The 23,107-nt window shown below is 38.6% G+C and overlaps 1 protein-coding gene and 1 pseudogene across 3 annotated transcripts in view; one reads left to right on the top strand and one right to left on the bottom strand.

Moving 5' to 3' along the window:
- Positions 1-18,929, bottom strand: part of HMCN1 (hemicentin 1) — a 506,773-nt gene extending 487,844 nt beyond the window's left edge. For all 3 annotated transcript variants that reach the window (XM_036867831.1, XM_036867840.1, XM_036867846.1), the window contains exon 1: positions 18,339-18,929. In XM_036867831.1, coding sequence (XP_036723726.1) covers positions 18,339-18,606 — 268 coding nt within the window. In that variant the 5' untranslated portion in view covers positions 18,607-18,929. The remainder of the gene's footprint in view (positions 1-18,338) is intronic.
- Positions 10,248-10,623, top strand: LOC118903139 (annotated as a pseudogene).
- Positions 18,930-23,107: the final 4,178 nt, after the last annotated feature.

Below are 23,107 nucleotides of genomic sequence, written 5' to 3'. Positions count from 1 at the left end.
CAAACGTAGTCTTTACAATTTTTTAAATAGAAAAAAAGTATGAATTAAAGTTAAAAGCCTTAAATGTCTGTATTATGAATAAGATAGGTTAAAATAAACATATAAATTTCGAAGTTAAAAAGGAACAACAGAACAAAACTAGGGAAAGTGGAAGCTAAGAAATAATAAAAATAGGGCCACAAATTAATAAAGTAGAAAACAAAAAAATAGAGATGATCAAAAAACCAGAGGCCATTTCCTTGAAACAGACAAACTGATCATGAAGAAAGAGAAGGTACAAAGAAATAACATTGGAAATAAAAACTGAGTCATTGGTATGGATACACTAGAGTTAAACTTCCTTTATTGCCATCTTTACCTTGGTTGCAATTTCAATGGGAAAAATTTTAGTTTAACCATCAAACATGATGATAACTTTAGTGGTTTTTGAAGAGGTTTTTTTTTCTTTTAGATTAAAGGAGTTATTGTATATTCCTAGTTTTCTAAGAGTTGATTGTTTCCTTATTTGATAATGAATAGATATATAATTATATCAAATGCATCTATTAAGATGATCATATTTTTCTCCTTTTATTTACTAATATGATAAATTGCTATTTATTTTCTAGTGTTAAACTAATCTTCTTAGCCTTGGGATTAAAACAACCTGGTCATTACAGATGTCCCTCTTTATATATTGTTGGATGGATTTGTTAATATTCATTTTTGCATCTAGATTTATGAGGGAAGTTGACCTATAATTTTTCTTTCTTGTATTAGCCTTATCAGATATTGGTACCAGGGTTATGCTAGCCTCAAGGAAAGTGTTCCCTTTTTTTTTTTTTTTTTTTTTTCCATGAAGTGGTTTTATAGAATTGGGATTATTTTTCCTTGAATACCTGGTAAAGCTCTCCTGAGCAATCATCTGGGTCTAGAGTTTTCCTTGTAGGCAGATATTTTACTATAAATAAAACTTTTTTAATGGGAGAAATTTGGATACAGGAAAAGAATACAGAAGGAAAGTATGAAGATATGAGAAGTGACCTTTCAGCAACATGGCAGACTGAGTTGACAAGACCCTCGCCCTACAAAACAGAAATGCTGGATAAAACATAAAATTTCCTTTTTAATAAAAAGCCAAGCTCAAATAATAAAAATAAAGGGAAATCTCCCAAGTACCTAAAATAAAAAAGGAACTCAAACCAGAAGTAAACTTCAGTTGTCACCATGCCAGCAAAAGAGGGTGTCAGATCCTGATACAGCGCTTGGCTGCTAAGATTTTAATGCCCACTGAGTACAGTTGTCAGAGTACCCTGTTTAAAGCCAAGTCCTATCAGTGAAACAGTGATCAGGAAAAATTCCTCACACTAACCTAGAAAATTGGCAAGAAAGTTTACTATCTATTCAGGTCTATAATTGGGGGAATAAATCTCCTGAGGCTAAACTGAAACCCTAAGCAAGAAACATAAGGGTTAGTAGGAATTGTACTAACTGCATAGTGCAGGAACCCAAAGCCAAAGAAAATTTGCCCACAAGCTAATTTTAGGACCTCAACAAAATCAAATGCAAAACCTCTCTGTAGAAACACTAGTAAGTACACAATCCAGAGTACACTAGACTCCCTGCTAAGGATGCACTCACAGTCAACAATCAGCAACCATACAAGGAAACAAACCACAATGAGGGAGAGTCAGCAGACCAAACAGTTGGAAGAATCTGCACCACTCTAAGAGGTAGAAATAATACAACAATATTAAAGAGACTGTAATATTGAAGAGCCTACAACACAAAACAAAATAGGCAGATTTGAAAAGAACCAAATGAAACTTCTGGAAATAAAAAAAAAAAAATTATGGTTATTGAAATTGAAAACTGAATGGATGACTTAAAGAGTAGATTAGAAAGAGTTGAAGAGAACTTACGAAAGATTTGAGAAAATCATCCAGAATGTAGCAATGAGAGAAAAAAAAAGGAAACTATGAAAGAAAGAAAGATAAAGAGGCTTGGAGAATCAAATGAGAAGATCCAAAATGTACTTAATAAGATTTTTTTGAAGGGGATATTACAGAATAAAGAGAGAAATATTTGAAAGATAAGAACTGTCCAGAAATGAATACAAACTAAAGTCCTCAGGTTGGGGCGGCCAACCAGGTTCCAAGCAGGAAAAATAATATCAAATCCAAGCTTAGACAATAAAGAACTGCAGAAACAGAAAGGCAAAAGAGATCAATCTTAAAATAACCAGAAAGAAAAGACAGCTTACCTAAAAAGGAATGACAAACCGAAAGAAGACTTCTCATCAACAAGTCAGAAAACAATAAAATATCTTCAATGGGCTAAGTTAGGTACAGAATTCTACCTACCTACTAATCAAAAATTAAGGTGCTATAAATAGACTCTCAAAAAAAAAAGAAAAAAGACCAAAAGGATTTCCTATTATTGGAGGAGGTCACTGAGAGGACGTGACCTTGAGCTGGAGGCTCCTCACCCCTTTTTCTCTCCTTAGAATGTACGTTTGTTCAGACCACTGTTCCCACATTAGGAGCTACTTCAGGGGCAAAGCTTTGAGAGACTAATGTGTTTTTGAGATCATTCTGTACTGTATACATGACTGAACCCCGTTAAGGCCTCCACATAAACTCCAGTTGGTGGATGTAGAAATCAACTCATCTTGTAGCTACCCAAGACAAGTCTCGTATGTAAGTTCCTTTTCTTATTAAAACTGCCACTTATGAATCCAGAGTGGTCTTCCTCTTTCTTTGGTCTCTCCTTGCCCTCTGTATATACGGGGGGGTTCAAATTTCTCCTGGGAACTCCTGAGGTTGTGAACCAACACCTACTTATATACAATTCCTGAAGAAAACTACTAAAGAGTGTAAATAATTTAAGAAAGGATGGAAAAAAATACCTTAATATCTGTTATAAGGTAGAAGAGGGAAAAAAACAAGTGAAGTTATCAAAGGAACAAATTAAGTCCATATAAGGTACAATTGATAGGTGGCATATTGAATGACACTTTTCCAATACTCCAGAAAAATTCCTTGGAAGAGGTGAAATTTTGAAAAATCTTTTAATTACAGAAGAGAAAATGTCTGGCACACAGAGAGACACTCCAACATAGGGTGTGGCTTAGGAGAAAACTTCAAGGCACAAGTGTGATCACCTGACCCAAGGGCTAGTGAACAAGTTCACCTAAGAAAAGCAGGGAAGACTCTCTGGGGAATGTGAAACAATAAAAATGAGGTTTTCTGTGTGTTCCAGGAAAGGACTCTGAAGAGGAAATAATGAACTAAACAAAAAGCAAAACAGATTTCACTTTGAACCTAAAAAATTAATATTCCAAGTAGTACAATATCTTTTTAGAATTTTGTTCTCTACTGCTTAATGAAATAATGTATTTTCTGGACCTTCTACTTGGTTTAAAAAAAAAAAGAAAGAAAGAAAAAGAAATATTAAATATTCATCTCATGTATCTATCTCTTCCCCATCAACAATCAGTCTCATTTAACCAGCCTCTCCCAGTTTGATCTAGGCCAGAACAGCTACTGAGTTGCCCTGAAGCATTTTCAATGGTAAACAGAGTGACTTCCAGCCTGGGAACTTCAAGGAATTCCTCCCACCTAAGAATAAAACAATGCTTAAAGGGAACCTCTCAGAGATTTAGTGCTAATGGAAAAATTGCTCCAATTTGTGTGTTTGAAGTTTCCTAGAAAAGAAATCCATAGGTATACAAACCCAAAATATTTTGGAACACACACATAATTCCCAGAATTCCTAGCTTCTGTATAATTTCCCCCATTTCAAAATAAAAGTAAATGTCTCAACATCTCCGAAGGGGAAAAAAAAAATCAAATAAAGCTTTATTAAATGTTTTAAGAGTAAATGCTCTAAAGTATTAAGTGATTTAAGAGTAAAATTCACAATTTTTTAAATTCAAATTATTTCAAGGACTTAAATAGCATCCCAAACATATTAATACCTCTCTCTGTAACTCCCACTGGGAACCCTGTTCCTATCCAAAAAGAGGTCAGAGCTTAGAGTCCATGATACTCCCTGATGCAAACATTTTTATTAGAAACTTATAGAATGAACTGAGTCTTTAGCAAAAGAGTTAAAGAGTTTTATTCAGTGTAAATCACTGGATGGTCTTAATATGGGTTGAATTGTGTCCTCCCCAAAATTCATACATTAAAGTCCTATCTCCCAACACCCTGGAATGTGATCTTTATTTTTTTTAGAAATTAGGATGTTTCAGATATAGTTAGTTAAGATGAGGTCATACTGGAGTTGGGTGAGCCAATAATTCAATATGACTGGTATCCTTATCAAAAAAGGAAAAACTGACACAGCACACAGGGAGACCACCCTGTGAACATGAAGACAGAGATCTGTGCATCTACAAGCCAAGGAACACCAATGATCATCAGCAAAGCACCAGGAGCTAGGAGAGAGGCATGAAACAGATTCTCCCCTACAGACCTCAGATAGAAACAACCCTGCCAACTTCTTGATTTCAGCTTTCTAGCCTCCAGAACTGTGAGACAATAAATTTCTGTTGTTTAAGCTCCCCAGTTTGTGGGTAGCCCTCACAAACTAACACGGTGTTCCCTTCGCCATGCCTTCCTGGGCACATCTTCTCAATTTCACACATTTCTCAAGACAGAAGAAGGTGGCAAAAAATAACTTGTAGAAAGCTATTCTTTTTCAGGAAATTTTGTACATAATGTGAGAGTTCATATAAGCCTCAGTTGCCTCCTACATAAAATAAAGTTAACATCGACCAGTTAGATTTTTTTGTGAGCCACGCAATGTAACTAGTTCCGCGTTGGTCCATAGTAATGACTCAAAAAAATAAAATGGTAGCTGTTATTATTAGAAATAAAAATGATTCTACTAAGCCTGTGTCGCTAAGATGTGTGAGCTGAAGTGTTCCCTCAGGAGGAACTTCATCAGGCTCCTGACTTCATCAGGCTCCAACTCTCCCAGGGCCTGAACTGGTTATCTTAAATTTATATCCAAGTCTCAGACTTTGCAACCAGCATATCCTGCCCTGCTTTACATCACCATCATCTGTGGTCACTGCCTCAAATGCAAACCATTCCTCTTCCCTCTTCCTCTCATCCTGTTTCCTCTCTCCTGACCCATTCATTCACATCCTATTTCCTCACAAATCCTGTGGCCTTCCAAACTACCTGCTCACAGGAACTCCCCATCTAATTCCCACTTGAGCTGAAACAAGGTTCTCCGTGGATGGCACCACCTCTCCTACAGCCCTCCCCAGTGCAGTCTGATCATTCTTCAACATGCCAGCTACATGAGGGTCAGGAGGTGGATCACCATTTTACCCACGTCCAGTCTGCCATTTCTCTACCTTCAGAGAAAACACCTTCCATTTTGAGGTGTGTGCCACCTATGACACCCTCTAACCTTCTTCATCATGGTCATCTCCCATCTGCAGACTTCTCAATAAATCCTTATTAAATAAAAATTTGATGCCTGACTCACTGGCTTCCTCAGCATTTTAAGCTCTGTTATTATCCAGGTTACTTTAACACACATGTTCAACGCTGCAGACTCAAGTTCCTTGATTTCAATCCCACAATCTTCATTTCTACTCAAGCTGAATTCTATCATCAATCACTCTGGTTATTCTTACCAATTAATCCCAAATTCCTTGTTATATTGTCCTTCACGTGCAAAATCTCAACTCTTGTCAGTCCAGTACACCCAGATTTGACTCTATGATCTGTCACTTCAGTCTCTCTCTTATCAATATTCTTCTCAACCATATCTTATTTCTTTAGCCACACCTGCTCAACGAAATCCCAGTCCTAGGTCAAACAAGTGATTAAACTCAGCAATTATACCCAGGCTGCCGAGAGCTACTGGAGAAAATCACAAAGGTAGGCAGTATTCAAGCATCACAAATTCATCTTCTGAACCACAACTCATCCTGGGAAACTGTCTCTGTGTCCACAGGTACCTTCTACCTCCAAAACTCCACCATTTTTCTAAAATCCCTCACTTACCGTTCTGCCACTTCCCTCCTCTCAACAAATGACCCTCCTTTCTGTTTGAGAAAAAAAGAGTCCATCAGACAGGAAGTCACCCAACATCCTGCATCCTCACCTACCACCTTGTCCATGACTATACCTATCAACGGTCTGCTTCTCTCCTATCACACTCAACCAAAGGTCTTCTCCTGCCAACAGCCAATCCTTCTACTTCGCATTCTATCTCCTCTTGCTTCCTCAAAGTCCTGGTTTTATAAAGTATCTGTTCTCCCTTTGGCATATTTTATCTCTTCTATTCTACTGACTTTTCTAGCAGTATTTAAATATTTCTCCTCTCTCTCACCTTAAAAAAATGTCCTTTCTCAACTCTAAATCCCAATAACTAATGATTATTGAGAATTTACTGTGTGAAAGGGATTGTGCTAAGTTTTGGACATCTAGTATTTCACTCCTCACATCAACCTTATAGAATAGATAATACTATCCCCAATTACTGAAAGGGAAGCACAAAGAAGTTAAAATCACACAACAAGTAACTGGTGGAGCCAGTCTTCCAACCCAGGCATCAGACTCCAGAGCCTATGCTTTAAACCACAATGTTATGTTTCATGACAGAAACACACTGCATTCATTAGCTCCATTTTCTTACCTGTCATTTCAGCCTCCTGACTCCACAACTCCAATGAAACTGTCTATTTTATTTTAATCTTTTGGTTAAAAGCCTTTGTTTTCAGTAACTTATAAATGGATAGAGTTGACAACTTCTCCTGCTTTAAACTAACAACTTTTTAGATTTCCAAACCCTGCTCCTTCCTGTTTCTCTTCCTATTTACCTGGCCTCTCCTTTCCAGAATCCTTTATGAATGTCCCTTCTTTTAAATGCTTGTGTTCACCGTAGTTCTTGCCTGTCTTCCTTCTTCTCGCAGCCTACATCCTCTCTTTAGATGATCTCATTCACTCCGATGGCTTCAGCTATCACCTATATAAGTTTCAAGTGGAGAGGACAGTTACCTGGCACTATTGACACTAACAGTGACAGCTGGAAATGCTGAGGGGTGGAACCTGGAGATTGACAGGCCACCCAAACAGATCCACACAGGGAGACATTTACTTTCATAAATTTACCATTAACCAAGATCTGGCTCTCAGACTTGCAAACTCAGAAACTTTAACTTGACACTGTCAGAATACTTTAAACAGTAGAGGCAGATGTATAAAACTGGTGTGCCAAAATATGAGTTACCAACGAGGAATATAACTCTCTGTGAATCTGAGGTATATGCCAGTCTGACCAGAGCATTCTCTCACCATAAGTAAAGTTCATGAGGTTAAATTATTTGGAGGCTGTTTGGTGAGCATGGAACCAAAACAAGGGGAGTTAATAGTATGATCCAAATATGTAATGACATCATTACCTATTTATAAAGATAAACAGTCTATCACCACAGTTGGAACATTGCTCATGATGGACTAGTTATTTAAGTGTAGAATGAACTAACACTCCAAACCGTAGATAGAACTTGGCAAAAAATATATATATCTGATTTAAAAATGGGCAGAGGATCTGAAGAGACATTTTTCCAAAGACATGCAGATGGTCAACAGGTAAATGAAAAGTACTCAACATCACTAATCACCAGGGAAATGCAAATCAAACCTACAATATCACTTCACACCTGTCAGAATGTCTATTATCAAAAAGACAGGAAATAAAAAGCGTTGGTGAGGATGTGGAGAAAGGGAACCTTTGTGCGCTGTTGGTGGAAATATAAATTGGTGCGGTCACTATGGAAAACAGTATGGAGGTTCCTCAAAAAATTAAAACTAGAGCTACCATATATATGATCCAGCAATCCCACTTCTGGGTATTTATCAAAAGAAAACAAAAACACCAACACAGAAAGATATATGAACCCCCATGTTTACTGCAGCATTATTTACAATAGCCAAGATACAGAAGCAACCAAAGTGTCTGTTAATGGATGAATGGAAAAAGAAAAGGTGGGGCTTCCCTGGTGGTGCAGTGGTTGAGAATCTGCCTGCTAATGCAGGAGACACGGGTTCGAGCCCTGGTCTGGGAAGATCCCACATGCCGCGGAGCAACTAGGCCCGTGAGCCACAACTACTGAGCCTGCGTATCTGGAGCCTGTGCTCCGCAACAAGAGAGGCCACAACAGTGAAAGGCCCGTGCACCGCGATGAAGAGTGGCCCCCACTTGCCACAACTAGAGAAAGCCCTCGCACAGAAATGAAGACCCAACACAGCCATAAATAAATAAATTAAAAAAAAAAAAAAAGAAAATGTGGCATGCATACACACACACACACAGAGGAATATTCTTCAGTCATAAAAAAAAACGGAAATCTTGACATTTGCGACAACATGGATGGACCTTGAGGGTTTTATGCTAAGTGAAATAAATCAGATAGAGAAAGACAAATACCGTATGTTCTCACTTATATGTGGAGTCTAAAAAAATTTTTTTAAAAACTAATAGATACAGGGCTTCCCTGGTGGCACAATGGTTAATAATCCACCTGCCAATGCAGGGGACCCGGGTTCAAGCCCTGGTCCGGGAAGATCCCACATGCCACAGAGCAACTAAGCCCATGTGCCACAACTACTGAGCCTGTGCTCTAGAGCCCGCAAGCCACAACTACTGAGCCCATGCTATTGAGCCCGCATGCCACAGCTACTGAGCCCACCTGCAACAAGAGAAGCCACTGCAATGAGAAGCCCATGCACAGCAACTAAGAGCAGCCCCTGCTCACCGCAACTAGAGAAAGCCCACACACAGCAACGAAGCCCCAACACAGCCAAAAATAAATAAAATAAATTAAAACAAACAAACAAAAAAAACGAATAGATACAGAGAACAGACTGGTGGTTGTCAGGGGCAAGGGCTGCAGCGGGCAAAATGAGAGAAGGGGGTCAAAAGGTACAAACTTCCAATTATAAAATAAGTAAGTCATGGGATTGTAATGTAGAGCATGGTGACTACAGTCAATACTGTATTGTATATTTGAATGATGCTAAGAGAGTAAATCTTAAAAGTTCTCATCACAGAAAAGAACAGTTTGTAACATGTATGATCACAGATCTTGACTTATCATGGTGACCATATCACAACACAGACAAATATCAAATCATTATCTTCTACACCTGAAACTAATATTATATGTCAATTATGCCACAATTTTTTTTTAAAGGAACTTGGTTGTACAATGTCTAAGTCTGTTTCTGTGACTCTTTTTTCATTGCTGACCTCCCACACTTTTGGTTGAGACTTTATTTTGGACAAGTTAATGTATAAGGAACTTATAACAAAGACTACCACCCTGAGAGTAACAGTGCATCTTAAAGCTAACTTTACATATCTTTTCTCTTTCATTGTATGCCAATTTCATATTTTAATCTACAGAAGGCAATCATATTTCCCTTTTTTCCATGTTCTAAGGGCCAAGTCCAGTCTTTTGGACTTTACTAATAACTCAGAAATCCATACCCTTCTTCCTATGCCCAAGTCCCCTCAATTTTCCTCCCTGAATTGCTATGATGGCCTCAGATTTCATCTCTCAGCTCTCAGGACTGCCTTGCTCCAATCCATCCAAGAGATGAAGATCTAAAATGAAAACCCAATCATGTCACTTTTCACTTACAATCCTTTCAGCCTCCCAAAAGCTTTCAGGATGAAATCCAAACTCCTTAATATTTTCGATTAAACTGCTTTTACTCATGCACTTTCTCCAGGTAACACTTCTTCCAGAAAACCTCTGCTGACCATCACCCTCTTGAATTCGGGATCAGGGACATGCTCTCAGCTCACACAATTCTCCATGCTTTTTTCCCCACTATAAAATGTTTCACAGCATATAATACTGTTATTTCTCCTGCCTTTCTCCCCAAAGACTGTTAACTTCTTGTAAGCTATACCTCATTATCTTTGAATCAAAAGCACCTAGCACAGTCCTTGACAAACATCGAGTTTACTACCTATAAATAGAGATAAGCAGTCACAAACATCCTCGAGAATGGTTACTGTTTGTCTGACAAGAGACAAGCTATAAGCAAAACCAAATTCTGATTTACTATCAATCAATTAAAAGGCTGTCCTCAACTTAATAAGGAAAAAAAAAACACCTTCATCCTGTGGTAGTCATAGACGATTTTTCAAAATAGAAGCATCCCTAACGCACTTAACATATCTGATATATCAAAATTCGATTCCAAACGCTGGTGTTTATAGCTGGCGTGATGGCTTCAAGTTCACTCCGCAGAGCTGAAGCGCTGGCCGTGCAGGCCCTGACGGCCTGCGGTCCCAACGGAGTCTCCATGGTGCCCTCTATGGCGTCTGGAGGTGGTGTTCCTACTGATGACGAGCAGGCAACTGGGCTGGAGAGGGAGGTCATGCTGGCTGCACACAAGGGACTGGACCCGTACAATATGCTCGCCCCAAAGGCAGCCTCAGGTACCAAGGAAGACCCTAATTTAGTCCCCTCCATCACCAATAAGCAGATAGTGGACTGCATCTGTGAAGAAGACAACAGTGCTGTCATCTGGTTCTGGCTGCACAAAGGCGAGGCCCAGTGGAACCCATTACAAGCTGGTGCCCCACCAGCTGGCCCACTGAGCCCCTGCACTAACTCACTCAAAATGTGATGTTAAAAAAAAAAAAAAAAAGTGATGTAAAGTTTCTTCTTTCCCATAAAAACTAGCCATTACATTGGCTCCTCCTCCCATTAAAAAAAAAAAAAATTCGATTCCTACACTTTAAAAGTTTTCATTGTGCAGAGCAAAACGTCTCCATATCCTCAGAAAACAACCAGTGACATGGGATCTACACTCTCAGGTTAAAATAGTCTATCATCCTAGGAAACAAAGTTATCATTATCATTGTCTAACCAAAATCTCTCACTCTTAAATTTTAGTTCATTTCCTTTAGTTAGATTTCTCTTTGACTTAAAAGACCAGTCCATTTCCTCATGAAAACCCTTTTCCTGTAGGATGTGCCAGAGGCAAAGGGAGACTAATAGCTTCTTGGCTCCCTTTTCTACATATACTGAAACTGAAAACATTCAACTTGAAGTTTAGTTCATGTAAATTTGTATAGGTTTTCAAGGTCTGAATGTGCAATAATTTTCCTAGTAGAAATCTTTCTATTCTATTGCTCAGAAAAATATTCTAAGAGAATCTTTTCATAAAAGAAGTCCTAGAGTTTTTTTTAACACTGTGTAGGTCCTGGAGAAACATACAAAGTCACTGAGGGCTCAGTTTTATTACAATGAAACTCTTAAGCGCAGAGACATGTAATGCTGCTATTTCTCCCAGTGAATCAAGTCCTTGTCACTTTGAGTCTCTTTGCAGTCCCTTATCTTTCACTATATTATGATCATTAAAACCATGGACTTCAGTAATAATCTACCAATGCACTGATTTTATAGATAAAGAAACAGAAGTCTGGCAAGGTTAAACGATTTGCTTAAATACAAGAATAAGGAAGAGAACACAAATCTGTTCCAAATTGGACGTTCTTTCTACTACATCACATGGGCATTTTGTAAAATACTGGCTGAATCATTTATCAAAACTAGTTTCTATTTTGTTCTATTTTATATTTGTTCTATTAGCTTCATGAACAAAACAACCTTTCCAGTAGCTGGAAACAGCAATATAATTCCAAAGATTTCCAATTCCTCTACTCCCATTCTCTTTTAAATTCTCTCCAAACAGGCTTTCACTCCCATCATTTCTTGTTGAGACATCAATGATTTCCACGTTGCTAAGTAGATTAGCCAATTCTCGGTCCTCTTTTTAACTAAACAATTAGTGCTTCTTCCTTGGAATGTTTTCCTCTCTTGATTTCTAGTTATACTCTTCTATCTTCAGTTTCTCAGGCTACTTTGTTCTTTTATCATCATCTCTGACTGCTAAACATTTGAGTATTCCAAGGCTGAGTCCTTAGACCTTTATTAATTCTTCATTTAATCAGTCCTTTAGTGGTCCTACCTAGCCTCACAGCCCTGATTACCATCTTATATGTGCTTTTGGATCCCAGATTTATGTATCTGACCCAGACCTGTCCCCCTGAATTCTAATCTTATATATCCAACTGCCTTTGTAATATCTCCATTTGGGTAACAAAGGCATCTCAAACTTAAACATACCCCAAAATAATAGCCTCAGTCTCCCACTCTTTCTCAAACTTGCTTCATGCTTGTTCTCCATCTCAGTAAATCGCTATGCTATGCTTCTATTCACTCAAGACAAATCCTCAGAATCTGTCTTATCTTCTGTTATTTTTCTCTCACATCTAGTTCATCATTAAATCCTTTTGGTTTAATCTCCAAAATATACATAGAATCCAACTATTTCTCAAAACTTCCAACTACCAACTTTACCCAAGATATACCGTCCTCTTCTGCACCTGGCTCTGATGACCAGGGAAACTGTGCCACTGGGTCCCACAAGACACTTTCTATATAAGGCCACTCTTTCAAGACCAGGAGACACAGCTGATATACTTCATATATAGAAACAAACACAAAGAGTTAGGCAAAAGGAGAAGACAAAGGAATACCTTCCAAATAAAAGAACAAGATAAAAATCTCAGACAAGAACTAAACAAAACAGAGATAGCAATTTACCAGATAAATAGTTTAAAGTAAGTAATAGTCATAAATAAGCTTAACGAACTTGGAAGAAGAATGGATGAATTCAGTGAGCTTCAACAAGGAGATAGAAAATATTAAAAAGAACCAATCAGAACTGAAGAATAAATGAAATGAAAAATACACTAAAGGGAATCAACAGTAGAATGGAGGATGAAGAGAACAGATCAGTGATCTGGAAGACAGGGTAGTGGAAATCTCCCAATCACAACAGCAAAAAGAAAAAGAATAATAAAAATAAAAGGATAGTTTAGGATACCTCTGAGACAACATCAAGTGTAGTAATATTCACACTATAGGAGTCCTAGAAGAAGGAGGAGAGAGAAAGGACATGAAATCTATTTGAAGAAATGATGACTGAAAACTTCTCTAACATGGCAAAGGAAACAGACATCCAAGTCTGGAAAGCACAGAAAGTCTCAAACAAGATGAACCCAAACAGACCCACACAAAGACGTATTATACTTAAAATGTCAAAGGTTAAAGAGAGAATCTTAAAAGCAGCAAGAGAAAAACACCTAGTTACATACAAGGGAACCCCCATAAGACCATCAGCTAATTTTCAGCAGAAACTGTATAGGCCAGAAGAAACTGGCACAATATATTAAAAGTGTTGAAAGAAAAAGCTTACAACCAAGAATACTCTACCTGGTAAGGTTATCACTCATAATTGAAGGAGAGATAAAGAGTTTCCCAGAAAAGCAAAAGCTAAAGGAGTTCATCACCACTAAACTGGCCTTACAAAAAAAAAAGTATTAAAGGGACCTCTTTAAATGGAAAAGAAACGCCCATAACCAAACCAAACCAAACAAAACAAATTATGAAACAGAAAATCTCACTGGTAAAGGCAAACATACCAAAGGTAGTGGTTCAACCACCTATAAAACTAGCATGAAGGTTAAAAGACAAAAATAGTAAAATCATTGATATCTAAAATAATCAGTTAAGCAATACACAAATAAAGAGATTTAAATATGACATCAAAAGTATAAAACATTGAGGGTGGGGAAGTAAAAATGTAGTGCTTTTAGAATGTACTTGAACTTAAATGACCATCAACTTAAAATAGCCTCCTATATACATAGGTTGTTATATATGAACCTCATGGTAACAACAAACACAAAACCTATACCAAATACACAAAAAATAAAGAGAAAGAAATACAAACACAGCACTAAAAACAAGTCATCAAATCACAAGGGAAGAGAACAAGAGTAAAAGAAAGGAACAGAGGACAACTACAAAAACACCAGAAAACAATTAACAAAACTGCAATAATAATTATTAATACTATTCTATGAATTATAATTATTCCTATAATTATTCTAAATGTAAATGGACTAAATGCTCCAATCAAAAGACATAGGGTGGCTGAATGGATTTTTAAAAAAAGACCTATATATACACTGCCTGCAAGAGACTCACTCACTTCAGGTCTAAAAACACACATACTAAAAGTGAAGGAATGAAAAAAGATACTCCATGCAAAAAGAAAACAAAAAGAATTGTTGGAGTAGCAATACGCATATCAGACAAAATAGGCTTTAAAACAAAGACTGTAACAGGAAACAAAGAAGAGTATTACATAATGATAAAGGGATCAATCCAATAAGAGGATTATAATACTTCTTGTATGCACCCAACACAGGCATACCTAAATACATAAATATTAACATATATAAAGGGACAAACTGACAGTAATACAATAATATTAGGGGACTGAAACATACCACTTGCATCAATAAATAGATCATCCAGACAGAAAATCAATAAGAAAAAGTTGGCCTTAGACATAATAGACTATTATAGAACATTCTAGCCCGAAACAGCAAAATACACATTCTTTTTAAGTACACACAGAACATTCTCCAGAGGTTAGGGGTGGGACTGGAAGTTCCAATGCTCTAATCACAGGGATGAGTCTCCTGGCAATGGGCCCCCATCCTTCAGTGGGGTCCAAAAGTCACCTCGTTAACATAACATAAGATACCTTTATGGTTCTCCTCACTTAGGAAATTTCAAGCGTTTTAAGAGCTCCGTGCCAGAAAAGGTGACAAAGACCAAATATTGATTTTGTATTACAAATCACAATATCACATATGTTCACACAGAAAAATGCACACAAATGTTTACATTAATAGAAGCATTATTCATACTAGCCAGAAAGTGGAAACAACCCAAATATACATCATAGATTAAATGATAAACAAAATGTGGTATATCTATAAAATGGAATATTATTTGGCCATAAAAATTAATAAAGTACTGATTCATGCTACAACGTGGATGAACCTTAAAAACATTATGCTAAAGTTAAAGAAGCCAGTCAAAAAAGACCACATATTATATGATTCATATGATTCCATTCATATGAAAGTCCAGAAGAGGAAAATCCACAGAGACAAGAGGTAAATTAGTAGTTGCTTAGGGCTGGGAGGAGGACGATATGTGGCAGTGGAGGGGAGAGGTAGAGGACTGATACCTAAAAGGCACAGGGCTTCTCTGTGCAGTGAGGCAAATGTTCCAAACTTGACTGAGGTGACGGTTGCATATATACCTCTGAAAATACTATAAACCACAGAACTGTACATTTTAAAAGAATGATTGTATGGTAAGGGAATTATATCTCAATAAAGCTGTTAAAAATTAATACATTAAATGTGATTCTGGCAGTGAAAAACCCATCTTAAGCAGAGGTAGCATCAAAAAGTTGACTTGACTTGCCATGACCCTGGTCCTCTCTGGTACTTCCTCCTACCATGGGTTATGCTGTTGCCCCTCTAACACTAGCTTCCTACATACACATTTTCTGAATGATTTTATCACCTCCTTGTCAACTTGTTAGACTTATTCCTCTTGTATGTCTGTATTTTCCATGTATTTTCATTTTTACCCCCACCTGAAAACACACACCTTGCCCCAAACTGTAACGCAGAGGTCCAAAGCAATCATCTGTAAAGGCTTGAAGGTCTTCGTCGAATGCCTGAGACTATAGCCCAGATCTTATCCATTATTTCATCTAGCTAAATGCAAAAGCAGATGTCAAAGGATTTTGAAAAGCTGTAAGTAGTCGAGGTGATTAATATAATTATATTAAATTACACACATCTTTTCTTTGCCTGTCAGTTGTGTCAGGGACTGTGAAAAACCGCCACATGGACAACAGTCGTAAAATGTTACAGTTGGACATGACCTTAGAGATGTTCAGATCCAATTCTGCCATTTTATAGTTGAGATAACAGATACAAAAATGTAGATAGACTTTTCTAATGTCACTCAGTAAGCCAGCAAACCTCCATTCAAGGCCCTTTCTGTCCACTGGTGAGTCCAAACTGATAACCAACCAGAAGTACAAGGGAATCAGAAACTCCTGATGCCTGTACACAAACACACACACAGAAAATGACACACAAAGATAATACTACAATCCACTACAGTGAGTTAGTAAACTTAACTAAAGGTTATTAGCATGTTTTCATTTTTATTTCCCTCTTTATCTTCAAAAACACTTTGGTCTTAGCCTCTCTACTCTGAATCACAATGGAACTAGAATTAATCATTTTTGCTGAATTATACATACAGTTAATTTTTTTTTAATTTTTTTTTAATTAATTAATTAATTTATTTATGGCTGTGTTGGGTCTTCGTTTCTGTGCGAGGGCTTTCTCTAGTTGTGGCAAGCGGGGGCCACTCTTCATCACGGTGCGCGGGCCTCTCACTATCGCGGCCTCTCTTGTTGCGGAGCACAGGCTCCAGACGCGCAGGCTCAGTAATTGTGGCTCACGGGCCTAGTTGCTCCGCGGCATGTGGGATCTTCCCACACCAGGGCTCGAACCCGTGTCCCCTGCATTGGCAGGCAGATTCTCAACCACTGCGCCACCAGGGAAGCCCCCATACAGTTAACTTTATGGAACCAATTTAAGTTAATCATTTTCTCATATTATTTAACTCAAAATAGCTATAATTTCTTGGCCATTTGTTATTAGCATACCACCTTTCCCCTACTTTGAATCATGATTGCCAAAGTATAGGAAAGTCAACTACAACAAACTTCCCCATTTGGTTAACAACTGGAAGGCGGCACACTACGATACAATTTATTCCAATAATTTTTCGTATCGCATCAAAATATCATGGTGATCTAGTTTCCATTTATGACTAGAGGCAATTTTTGTGTTCTGCTTACAGCAACATCATTTCATAACAGTTTTTTGGAGGAAAGCAAATTGTGGTGTTAGAGAAAACATTTTTTACTTTATTTTTTACCCGATTTCAGATTCATCCCTATAGAAGAAACATATTTAGCCTATTCCAAAATAACAAAAGTCTTGGACCACATCACAATTGGCATCTTGACATTTAATAAATTAAAACATTATAACACATGAGGTATCTCACGGAGGCAGCTAACACAGTAAATGATCATTCAATTCTTTATTCAAATATAAAGAACATATCACGTTTGATCAACGTAGAAATTACTAAAATATATGTATATCCCGGAAGAGTAGGATCGGTTATGGTTTTCATCATTTAAAGAACAACAACAAACAAAAATCCCAGAGTTCTATTTCCCTCTAAATTCCTCCCCCTGCCAATTTTTTTAATAGCTGAAACCTGTCACATTTAATACCCAGCAATAACCTGAACTCATATATGCTTGTCAAATGCATGAGGAAAGAATTTGAGATTCTCAGTATCAAACTCTCATTGTGAAGAGGTCGTGTCAAGGTCTTCCAGTGAAGAGAGGGATTTCAATAGAAATGTGGGAGAACAGTGGGGGAGGACTTTTAAGAAACCACTGCTTTATTTCTTCAACTGGGCAGCCACTTGTGCTAATGAAATTCAGGTGGATGTTAGACAGCCAACCCCAGGGCTCCCCCAGCAGTGCTACCCTCAGCAATGACAATGAAGGCTCCTATGAGCCTCACAGAAAGGTGCCACTTTAAAGAGAAAAAAGTAAAGAGGATCAAATTCCAGTGGATCAGCTGAAACCCATGGCTTTAGGGCAAAAAATAAAGTGATTGTGCTTCAACTACCTTTAAAGAGCACTGCCATACCAAATTTCATGCATTTCTACTGGATGAGACATGGACATAACATTTATTACCATCTGTGAACCTAACTAAGAATGATCTGGTGCAAAGAATTTGAATAGATTCAATTAAGAAATGGATGGCTTCTTCTTATTTTCATCTCTTCAATTCATTAGTAGTCATTGCTTACAAGCTTCCTTGGGTCTCACACAACAGGTTTTTCTCTCCCTTACGTGAGAGTTATCTTGAGTATGCTCTCAAGCTGGATGTTAGCTCTTAAACTATTGTTGCTGAATACCCATGTCCCAATCTGCCTTAATTAAACATTCTTTAGTTCTAAAAATTTTAAGTTAATTTTAAGTTAATTAACTGCTTTTGATGTCTCTGCTCTGGTTCTGATTTTCATAATTCCACATTTCCAGGTTTGGGTACCACCGTACAATCACCCTAAACAAGCCGTCTCCATGGCTGAGACTTGAGTAGGTATCAGAGAGCAAACCCAGATACAGGCGAGCAATTCTTTGTTACAACTGTATTCAGCTACACATTTTTTAAAAATTGTTTTGAAACTCACACAAAATTTCACAGCATAAGAAACAATGTAATCATAAGGAATAACAAAGAATAAATATTTCCCTTACCTGGATCATGGAAAGGCACCAAAGCAAAGTTGAAAAGAGGTCTCTTAGGTCTTTTCAACGACGTCTCCAAAATTTTGGAAGCCCCCTCGATAACCTGAACTAAATCATCATACATGGAACCCGTCACATCAAACACAAAAGCCAACGTGGAGGCCCCCTCGGGAATTTCCTCAGCCCTGATCTCTGACTGGGGGCTTGCATTCTGAGCCTGGGAAGTATAAAGAAGAGTGAACAGGAATACTGTGCGGACAGTGCCCCAGGAAATCATTTTGTCTTTCTTTCCTTTTTTTTTTTTTTTTTTTTTTTTTTCCTGAGCGCCTAAGCACTGTGCTGAGTCCTCCTCAACAACAGGCAGCGGGTTTCTTCTCGGGGCAATTCATTCGACTCCCGAAACCTCTTTGAACTCGCAAAAAACTGGGGGCTGAGAATCAGATGGGGACAAGCACCAAACCCGAAACCCTGCAGGGGCCGGGCGGGCAGAGATGCGGCAGCTTTTGTCCGGACGCAGCCTCCTCCGGGACAGCCGAGTGCCCGCGGCCCGGGCGGCGTGTGGCTGAGTGCGGGCGGCGCGCCCGGCCCATGCCCCGGGGGCCGCTCCGAGCCAGCGGCGCCGCACCGAGTCCGCTGCCCTCCCCGCCGCCGCCGCCGTTGCCGCCGCCGCCGCGCCGCTCTCCACCGCACCAGCCGTCGCGGCTCCCAACTTTCCACTGCGCGCCTCCCGCCCGGGAGCTGGGAGGGGAGGGGAAGCCGGGCTCGGCCTCGCCTCCTGATTGGCCGGTGGACGCCCCCCTCCTTTGCTCTTGTGCGCCCCCCCACTCCTGGAGGCCGACTTCTCTCCACTGATTCTCGGGTCAATTCAGTACCTGGGAAGCGCTCCCAGTATCCCTTCCGCACCCACCCGCGTTGCTTCTCACCTCCAAAACCCCAAGGTAAACAATGGCTTTCAAGAATGTGTGGCAAGGACCCGAACCGAGGGACACCACGCTAACCAGCACAAAGGGAACTGTATTTTTCTACGATGCACAACGCTGCTTCAGACACCTCTATCATAATTCCCCCCCCTCAAGAAGCCAAGACCTCCCCCCCTCGCCAGCCCAGCCTCCCGCTCTCAGCCCGCAACTCAGCCCAGCCGGGAGGGGGAGCTGGAAAGTTCTCCCGGCTGGGCTGCAGCCGCATTCTCACTCTTTGATCTCCTCAGGGACTGTGGAGCTTTGGGGAAGGGAGCGAGGACAGAGCTGGATGGGCCAGAAACGGGAGGAAGGGGAAAAGGCTGTTGAGGGAAATGAGAGAGAGACAGCTGGAACTGGGTAGTCACTGATTGTAGTTAGGAAAGATGGTAGAAGGGAAAGCAGCTGGGTGTGGAATACAGGGTGGAAGCTCAGTGCAAAGGATGAGGAGGGAGAGAGGGAAAGGAAGGGGGTGCGGGGGGGAGAGAGATCATACTGAAGAGAAAAGTTAATTTTTTTAAATTTCACTATCAAGATTCATGTTTGCTGAGCAATATGAACCCTCGCCTCAGCATGGTGTGGCAGAATAATATCCTCATTTCACACTTCCTTCCATAGAACACCCATGTGCCAAGTCTCAGCCAAAGATCCATTGAAAAGGTGTTCCCTTCTATGGCATTTTCTTGCTGATAAGTAAGGAAACCTCGCCCTGTAAAACTACAAAGTTTTCCCGTGTTGTAATTATTATACACATTTGGGTACTAATAACAGAGATAAGAAGGGGGACAAAGAAAGTCAACCATAAGCTAAGGATTCCTTGCCTCTTTGTAATAAAAACATATTCACATCCTGCAAAAGGAGCTGTTGTCTGGATCCTGGCATTTAAAGAGGGGCCAGCAGGCATCTTGATCTGAGTTGGAATGTGTGTCAGACCACCCATCCAACACGGAGGCAGCCTGAGGAAGAGCCAGCTCCCCTGAGCCTTTTATAGTCTGCAACTGTCTTCTCTTTCATACCCAGGGGCTCTGGACCCTGAGTTTATGATACCTATAAGTCACGTCATTTAAAGGAAGCAGCCTGGCCATTTGGACTGAGTGGGAATATGAGAGGAAAGGGGGAAGGTTCTTCCTTTCTAAATAGTATTTAGAAAATGCTATTTGAGTAACCTACTCCTTTGTTTATCTAAAAGGGATTGCATTCTAAATCCTGGAGATTTCACCGAGACCTGAGCTGTTCCAGGTGTTCAAGGGAGGTGGTAGAGCCTGGTGATTAAGGCTTCTGGGTCAGATAATCTGGGTTCAACACCCAGCTGTGACACTTAATAACTGTGTATCTTCAGCAAGTTACCTATTTCTTTATGCCTTCGTTGATTCAGCTGTAAATGGAAATAATGACAGTACCTACCTAATAAGGATTCAATGATCTATCTTGGTAATTGTTCCGTGCATACTTGAAAAGAATGTTATTTGGTGGAATGCTCCATAAATGTCAATTAGGTCAAGTTTCATAGTGTTGCTCGAACATTCTGTATCCTACTGATTTCTGCCTTCTTGTTCTATCAGTTATTGTGAGTGGAATTGAAATCTATGACTGTAATTGTGGATTTGTCTATTTCTTCTTGTAGTTCTATGAGGTTTTGCTTCATGCATTTTGAAGCCTGTAATTAGAGGCATAAACACTTAGGATTATTATGTCCTCTTGACTGACATTTTTATCATTATGAAGTTACATTCATTATCCCTGGTAATATTATTTGCTGTGGAATATGCTTTGTCTGATATTGACATAGCACTCCAGCTTTCTTTTGATTAGCGTTAGCATGATATATCATTTTCCATCCTGTCACTTTTAAACTATTTGTGTGTTTATATTAAAGTGTGTTTCTTGTAGTCACCTTACAATTGGGTCTTGCTTTTTTCATGCAAACAATCTCAGCCTTTTATTGGACTATTAGACTATTTACATTCAATGTGATTATGGATATGGTTGGGTTGAAATGTACCATCTAGCTATTTGTTATCTTTATGTCCCATCTCTTCTTTGTTTCTTTTTTCCTGTTTTTCTGACTTCTTTTGGGTGTACTGAATATTTTTTATGATTCCAATTTATCTTTATTGCTAGCTTATTAGCTATAACTCTTATTTTATTTTAGTGGTTGCTATAGTGTTTATAGTATACATCTTTATCACAGTCTTCCTTCAAGTAATATTATACCACTTAACCTCAGAATAATATACTTCCATTACTTTCCTCCCAACCTTTTTGGTTAGTCATCCATTTTATTTTACATTACTGTATTTTAAACCCCACACTGTATTAATGTAATTTTTAAAGTAGTCAATTATCTTTTTAAAAGATTTAATTAATTCTAAAATTAATATATTTACCCATGTAGTTACCATTTCTGGTGCTGTTCATCTCTTTGTGTAAACCCAGGTTTTCATCTGATGTCATTTTCCTTCTCCCTGTAGGATTTGCTTTAATACTTCCTGTAGTGCAGTTCTGCTGGTGATGAGTTCTTTCACTTTTGTGTGTTCAAAAAATTCTTTATTTCACCTTTGTTTCTGAAAGTTTTGGGGTTTTGTTTTGTTTGGGCTTTGGGGTTGTTTGTTTGTTTGTTTTGTTGGATAGAGGATTCTAGGTTGGCAGGTTTTTATTTTCCTTTCAGTACCTTAAAGATGTCACTCCACTGTCTTCTTGCTTGCATTGCTTCCAGTTGAGAAATGTCTCTCATATTTATTTTTGTCCTTTTATATGAACCATATCTTTTTGTCTCTTGATGCTTTTAATAGTTTTCTCCTTATCACTGATCTTGAACCATTTGATTATGGTGTGCCTTGATGTGGTTCCCCTCATATTTCTTGTGCTTGCAGATTGTCAAGATTCTTGCATCTGTAAGTGTATGGTTTTCATCAAATTTGTACATTTTGGGGCATTATTTCTTCAAATATATTTACCTCCTTTCCTTTGCAGACCCCAATTCACACATATGAGGCCACTTCAAATTGTTGTGTGGTAAACTGATGCTCTGTTCAGTTTTTTAAATTAGTATTTTCTTTTCTCATTGTGTTTCATTTTTTGATAGTTTTCATAGTTATTTCTTCAAGTTCACTAATCTTTTCTTCTCCACTGTTTATTCTGCCAATTGTCCCATCCAGTGTACTTTACATCTCAGACATTGCAGTTTTTATCTCTAGAATTTCTATTTGGATCTCTTTTTTTTTTTTTAATATCTCCTATGTCTCATTTTAAGTGTATGAATATCTAGAAGACAGTTATAATAACTTTTTATGTCCTTGACTGGTAATTCTGACATCTGTACCAGTTCTATTACACATCAGTTTCAATTAATCAGTGTTTCTCCTTATTATAGGTTATATTTTCTTGCTTCCTTTCAGACTTCATATTCTTTGATTGGATGTCAGACATTATGAATTTTGCCTTTACATGATGAATTTATACTAGATATTTTTGTGCTTTTATAAATATTCTTGAGCTCTGTTCTGGGACAGAGTAAAGTTATTTGGAAAGAGTTTGATCCTTTTGAGACTCACTTTTAAAACTTATTAGGTCAGACCAAAACAGTATTCAGTCTAGAATGAATTCCCCATTGCTGGGAAAAAACCCTTCTGAGTACTCTACCCAATGCTCTTTGAATCATGAGGTTTTCCAATCCGGCAGGTGGGTACAGACCTATCCCCATCCCTGTGTGAGTGTGGGCACTGTCACCTTTATTCCTTCAAGTGGCTCTTTCCTCACATGCACAAGCTGGTCAGTACTCAGCTGAATATACAAGGGGGACCCCCTCCACCTTGGTTCCAC

This window comes from Balaenoptera musculus, chromosome 1, assembly GCF_009873245.2.
Source record: "Balaenoptera musculus isolate JJ_BM4_2016_0621 chromosome 1, mBalMus1.pri.v3, whole genome shotgun sequence".
In the NCBI taxonomy this organism is placed as follows: domain Eukaryota; kingdom Metazoa; phylum Chordata; class Mammalia; order Artiodactyla; family Balaenopteridae; genus Balaenoptera; species Balaenoptera musculus.
This window is presented reverse-complemented; position numbering and strand designations above follow the sequence as displayed.